The sequence below is a fragment of the Liolophura sinensis genome, chromosome 1 (assembly GCF_032854445.1).
Source record: "Liolophura sinensis isolate JHLJ2023 chromosome 1, CUHK_Ljap_v2, whole genome shotgun sequence".
NCBI lineage: Eukaryota > Metazoa > Mollusca > Polyplacophora > Chitonida > Chitonidae > Liolophura > Liolophura sinensis.
The window spans coordinates 71882633-71889657 of NC_088295.1; the positions used below are offsets into that span (position 1 = coordinate 71882633).

Genomic DNA, 7025 nt, shown 5'->3' on the forward strand with positions numbered 1-7025 from the left:
TCTGTTTTTTTCCACACACAAAGACTTGATATGGCCTTGTAACTGTTAAGCTTTACTTACGGCTTGGGCACATTTACAGCACCTTTTACCATTTTTACCATTTTCATCATTTTTTCACTATCGAACTTATGATCTCCTTAGGCCAATATATATATATGTATTTTATGTTATATGATATACTAGTATATTAAAGTCGATTTAATGTATGATTTATGATTCCCAATGCAGTAACAGCTGGTTACAGGGCCATGCATGGTGTCGATGAAGCATTTCCACCGCATAGAGAATGTTGTAAAAAACATATAAAGTGAAAGTGAAAATAATAATGGAAATGAAAGAATAAAGCCATCCACTCTTTTCATATAACACAGAAATAAATTGGATGTATAGGTTTGCAAACCGTATACATGCAGTCAGCGACATTAATTATTTAATTATTTGACTGGTGTTCTATGCCGTACTCAAGAATATTTCACTTATACGATTGTGGTCAATATTATGGCGGAGCCCGGAGGAAACCCACGACCCGTGAATTACTGTCAGGCCCCCACACTTTCGGAAGCCAGCATGAGCTTTACTTGAACTCGTAGTGATCGTAGCGTTCGCACTGAGGCTCCTGATCATTTGAACTAGCACGCTGACCACTTGGCCACATAGGCAACAATGAAATTATTGAGTTATACATGAAAAAAATAAAGACCGTCTATGCATGGTCTACAAAACGTCAACAAGAACAATAACTTATTTTAATTATGTACTTGAATGCGCGAGTTTCACACCGTAATCAAGACTATTTCACTTATAAGACCTCGATTAGACATCTGACAAAAGCCACATGTAAGCAAGATGGAGGCCGAACCAAAAACCTTTATAACAAACATGTATAACTTGCAAAACCTCATAGGCTTATATATAGGTGTCACGCATTAGGCTACATGCGCATACACACGGAAACACACGCACACACATGCATGCATATATAACCTTCCTTTCACTTTCAACACGCTCAAGGGCAACAAAAATATGCATTGGTCAACCATTGGTTCAATGTTTACACTGGAAATTATATATCCTTACTAGGATAGCAATATATCACAGGGCCCTGCAAATGGCGTGTGCTTTCTTGCCTTTGTTAGATTCTCAAAGTGTGTTATGTAACCATTTCGATTAACTTCATAAGTTATTACTGCTAAACCTGGTGTAACACGGTTATTCCGACAAGCGTGTAAATTTATATAAGTTTCTCAAGTTACACCATGAGTATAATCTAATTCTCTTGTAGATAACTATATATCTGGCACTCTGCTTCATGACTGTCTAATTTCGGTTAACCCTTGTATATTCATCGTGTTGAATTAGATCGCCATGTTGTATATACACGGACAGTTGCAATCAAAGCGCATCTGGGAAACATATTTCGAACATGGACAACTTGTTTACTACCATGGTACACAATGTGGATACTGATTCAACTCATTCCCCCAGAAGATCCCTTGCGTCTTTCGATCAGCATTGAAAATGGCTGACTGCTTCTCTTTGCATGAATCCGTCCTAATTTCGTACTTTATACACTTTCTTACTTCTTTCGTGGTTTGTGTTGAAATAGGGAGATCGACCTACACCCGAGTACTTGTTGCTGCCTCGCATGACACTCAGTGTTGAGAGGTTAAAGCTAGAAAGCAGGACCGTTGTCAAGATTTTTGTGACTGGGTGGGTTGTCATGTCTGGTCTCGGCCTGATACTCGTGCAACAAGAAGACACATGCGGCTATGCATTTAGCTTGGGCGAAGTTCTGGGCTCTCTGAGAGCTAGCCCAAGTTCATTTAATCCGTTTAATTTTTGTGATAATCCGATCTGGGTCCAGAACTTTATTTTAACAGTTTTTATGATTTTCAGCTGAAATGCTGAAATTTTCCAAAAAATTATGCACGGATCGAGTGTTCTTTGTGCACAGCTTGGCCTTGATACAAGTAACAATCCTTGTTATATTGTCTTTCTGATAAGGGTAATGTAGGCCCTCTCCAGGAATTTCTGCGAATATTCTGCTTTATCACATATGTAAAGGCGTTATGCACGGATTTTAATAAAGCTTTGCAAATAGCTTGACCTCGGTACAGGTACCAATCCAGTAATCTGGATACTAGGGTTATTCTTCACCGTTACCATATATCTTAAAGAAGTTATGGCGGGATATTTATGAAACTTTATGAACAAGATCAGCTACGCACAAGCACCAATCCATTTTATTTTGGTGGTGATAGGGAGCCAACTTCGTTTAACGAAGTTGTGCCTGTAGTGAGATGCATACGTCCTATGCAGAGCCTATAGAGAACATTCCGTTCAGCGTGCAGTTTAGATAACGTCTTGCTTTTCGTGTGCATAGTTAGGGTTGTAATCCAGTCCAAAATAATCGCAAAAACGTACAGACCGTGTTGCATGAAAAGGGACACGTAACGTCAGTCAAACTCAAGGTAACGTCGCTGAAGTTTAAAGAACAAAATCGCTGTACGAACGACAGAGAACGTAACTACAGCGAACGTCAACGTCACATAAAGACGTTCGCGTCCTAAAATTTATATGCGTGTGAATTTGATTCCGTTGTGTACTCAGATAGTTATAGGGAATGATGCATGCATGAAGTTAATCATGGACCTTAGCAATGTGCTAATGAAGAGTGCCTTGCTGGACAGCTCTGGAAACATGGGTCTGTCCAGTTTGTTTGGATCGATGGGAGACTTTTACGACAACGGTGCCAGAAGAGATGCCAAGTCTTCTGGGAACAGACGAAATACGTCCTACGGGGACAACAGAATTTACACATCTAAATACCGACAGTCCTGGGACCCTAGTTTCGAGGAATGCAACGACGAAGATGAGCTTGCCGAAGAATTGGCGAACAGAGCGATACTTTCGGCCACAATGAACGAGGACGACGAGGACAGTTTTGGAATAGGTACGTCCCTATATATGTAGATTAAATGCATTAGGTTATTTGATCTGATAAGGCCTATAGTACGGTAGAGTGTCATCGACATTTATATTTTTATTTTAGTTTTGTGACCTTTTCTTTGGTTTCCAACTGAGTGAAAACAGTTATCGCCTATGTTAAAAAGTTTTCACCATGTTGAAACATGTGGAAACTCAAGTGACACAAGAAGTGTCTTCGCGTCTTCGAACCCACGGACTAAAGATGGCAGAATATTATGTATACACACAAAATAAGATATATATATATATATATATATATATATATATATATATATATATATATATATATATATATATATATATATATATAGGTGTGTTGTCATATATGTTGTTATTGTCTGGTGAACGCTGTTTTACCGTTTTACCTCACCACTGGACTATTTCGATCCAGAGTATGGCAATGTATAACGTTTCAACCCTGTTGAAAACCTTTTCACATTGGTGATAACTGTTTCACAAGACTTCCAAAAAAATGTACATGTAAATATCATATATAGGACACCATGGATAACTGTCTGAAGGTCAAGTATAGATGAAGTTCCAGGACGTGATGCTGGCCTTGTATCGGCCTTTAACAATATGTGCAAACTAAAAGCTGGACATAATATATGGTACTGACAACTACCACGACAAATGTGTAGAGCCGCATTCTTGTATGTGTGCACTGAATTTTGTGTCATTAAGCTTTATCAGCCTTCAGATAACCAAACAAATGTATATAATTGCAGATAACTACACTGCCATGTGTAATATATGATAGCGGAAAGCAGTTATTATACTGTTCCTTTTTGCAGCCAGATCAAATGACACATCGGGCAGAAAACCCAGAGACTACATGAACCAACCGAGGAGAAAAATCGTGCCGATAGAAAGTTTGATCAAAGGTGAAAAGTACAAGAAATCGCCAAATAAGCTGGATCGAAAAATAAAGCGAGTGAAAAACAGGCAAGATTCTGCAGAGGACGTGATTTATATGGCTGAAGAGGTACCCACGGGTAGCACCCAGCCCCCGCCCGGTATGCCTCCGGGTCCTACCATTTGCCTTCCCCTCCATACTTACAGGTATATGGATAGGTGTATTGTCTATAAACATATCTAAAGTGTCATCTTATTTAGTTTTATTCTATGCCTATAAATTTGGCCGACATGATAGTGAATTTTGTTGTGACTTTTGTAGACTGAACTGACTTAGCACAGCGATAACCTATGTACAAAAACGCCAAAAAAGAAAAAAAAATTAAAATATTGTATGGAAATTTCATGCCTGCAGCACGCTACAAATTGGCAACCCTGTAGCTGAACGATACACTTTGTTTATACATAGTTGCTAAGTGCTGTGCGTGTTGTGAGCCACACCATGCGGCCAACGAGTTTAGTACTTACCACGACTCTGTTGGCCTGTAAGGCTACATTATTTTTTTGTTACAACAAACATTGCTTTTCTTGAAGTTGAATGATGACACATAAATGCCAAAGTTTCTTGGTTTACATGAATGAAATTGGCACTACACCAGATTTGTACTGATTTTAACAAAATCCAGAAGCATTCCTTCAAGGACTCTACAAATTTGGATGAGCAATTTAACGTTTCAACACCTTATGGAAAACTTTTGTTACAGGAGAATGATATCGGCCGAGATCGCGGCAGAAGGGAGGTTCATGCAGGAATACTACGCTCATTCAATGCAATGTCTGATGAACGAAAAGGACGCTGCTCTACGCACCCAGATTTTCTGGCAAGGTAAAAAGGACAAGTGAAATAAAAATAAGCTACTCCTACCGGTAGTTGACTTTTTTTTCAGCTTAAGCTATTCATAGTATAAAAATGGCGTCGCCCTGTGCATATATATTATTTCAGTCTATGGACGATGTTGTAAAGTTATTCATGATTTTGCGGATCTAAACCTCTGGTGCCATATCTAGAGGGCAAATTCCCATGCAGGTTTTTTTTTTTCAAATCAACGTAATTGAACACGGACTACAGCACTTTTTGTCGTCTATAATTACATACACTGTGGCGTTCGATGTACGTGGTGGGCATAAAGCGGATATATATACTGTATGCTACGTTTCATTTCTCCATTCAGTTCCAGCGATATCAAATCTACAACTACGAAGGCATACACCTGGATGGTCCACATAAAGTTTCAAAACTTTCTGTGTCCTCCTGGTGTCAATTACGTTTTTTTATTACGTTTTGTTAAAGCATTAACATGTCGACAACTAGATCTGAGGCCTGTTTCATTCATACCAGCTTAGCTCTCTGAACTTAATGTGGAAGGTAAGCTGGGAACATGGCCAATCGATCTCAGAGCTAGTCGACAACTATAAAATTTTACTTATGTTTGGACCTATTACTTGGAGTTATATCAAAATATCACAATATATTATCCTAATTTATTACTTGGTTCTAAAAACATCAACGGAGAATTGTATGTATTTTGATTTAAAATTAAGTAATTATGAATTCTTCATAATACTTTAGATCGGGCAAAAAAAACGGAACAAGAATGTGAGTTCTTTGCTGACGAGGCCGTCATCTGCGGACCATCAACGAACATCTTCGTACTGAGGTATGTTTTATTAAGCAATTTCCACCCGGGACATTGCACACATCAGGTTCACATGTTATGAAATTTCTATTGGAAAGTATCGCTTTAATATCATAGAGACTGATAAGGTTTATCATGCAGGTATTATATAAATCCATTGTCCATGACTCCGCTTTATGCAACCCCTCTATATATGCAAATCAGTTATATTGGCATTTCTTTATGTAGTACACATATCGTCCGTGTAAGCAATATCACTATGTATATATGGCGAACAGAACGATGATATTGAATAAATAATTAAGTATCTGCTGAAACATTTTTGGTTTGTGAGATATATGCATGTAAAGGCTAAGCAATGTTGTTTTACCAGATCGTTACAAGTGCACATCTCCTCTGTTTCAGATTCTGTCGTTGAAAGAAGCGAAACGCAGGCGCCGCAGCGCCAAGAAGCAACGGAACCGACCTCTCAGCAACCAGTTAACATCGAGTATTACCGAGTTAGAGAATGCGGAGGGAGGAGGCGACGAAGCGAGCGATAAAGAATAGAAAACCAGCTTTAGACATTTCCTAACAATCACGTATATGTATTTATTACAAATAAATTACTTCAACACAATGCAACAAATGATCTGTGTGATTTAATTTAAACGTGTTATTAGAACTTTCTTGTGAACTACGGGTGAGAGGAACATCTCCACTATATATCGCTCCATGCATGAAATTGACTTCAATTACACTTTCCCTTGACTTATCAATCAAACCACCGGAAGCCTATTGGTATCATGTTGAAAAAGTGGTGGGGAACGGCGAATTTTCGTTTTTCTCATCTCGATATTTCGGCTCTCTTGTCTCAAAATTCTGACACTATTGTCTCCAAAGTTCGATTCTCGTAACATCTTGATATAAATTACGTTAATTTTGACTTTTCTGTGACGAGATAGTTCCATATTCATTTATACATATCCTGTATGTGGAACTGTGTGTTTTATTTCCATCTGTATGTTCGGTTATGCTGTCCAGATAGTCATCTCTGCCCAGTACAGGGACGTGGAGTCATCAAGTCAACGAATAGACCTAAGTTAAAATTCCTGGGCATTGTTGGGCATTATATACAAGTAAAACGACCTCGGACGGTAAGGCGGAGAATCGGTATCAGAGAGATACGATAAGAAAGTGCAAATTTCAATATCCCATCACAGTTCTGTACAGTTCCAAACCAAAAGTATAAAACTTGGTCAAATCGGCCTATAAAAGTTATATGGCCATAAAAGAGATGGTTGCTTAGTAAGAACCCACCAAAAATGCACTCCCGATCAAAAAGGCCAATATTTCCTTCAAAACGAGGCACAGTGTCTTTAATTTACAATATGTAGATTAATGTTAACCAGAAAAATATCTTCACTGAATCTTTTATTTGTGTATTTCTACGTGCTGTCAAAGTTTCGTTCTGGTTAACGTATGCCTTCAAATGTAATAAAATAA

The 7025-nt window shown here is 38.3% G+C and overlaps 1 protein-coding gene across 1 annotated transcript; it reads left to right on the plus strand.

Annotated features, from left to right (window-relative positions):
- The first annotated feature begins 2867 nt into the window (after positions 1-2867).
- LOC135462180 (uncharacterized) lies at positions 2868-6149 on the plus strand. The gene is made up of 5 exons (XM_064739574.1): positions 2868-2953; positions 3783-4050; positions 4608-4729; positions 5474-5561; positions 5946-6149. Exons 1-5 carry the CDS (start codon positions 2920-2922, stop codon positions 5956-5958), a joined length of 525 nt encoding a protein of 174 aa, XP_064595644.1. The 5' UTR covers positions 2868-2919; the 3' UTR covers positions 5959-6149.
- Positions 6150-7025: the final 876 nt, after the last annotated feature.

Excerpts from the sequence above, each read along its gene's own strand:
- LOC135462180 (XM_064739574.1), top strand. The coding sequence starts at position 2,920 with ATGAACGAGGACGACGAGGACAGTTTTGGAATAG. Across the intron at positions 2,954-3,782 it reads CGAGGACAGTTTTGGAATAG|CCAGATCAAATGACACATCG; the intron begins GTACGTCCCTAT and ends TCCTTTTTGCAG. Across the intron at positions 4,730-5,473 it reads CACCCAGATTTTCTGGCAAG|ATCGGGCAAAAAAAACGGAA; the intron begins GTAAAAAGGACA and ends ATAATACTTTAG.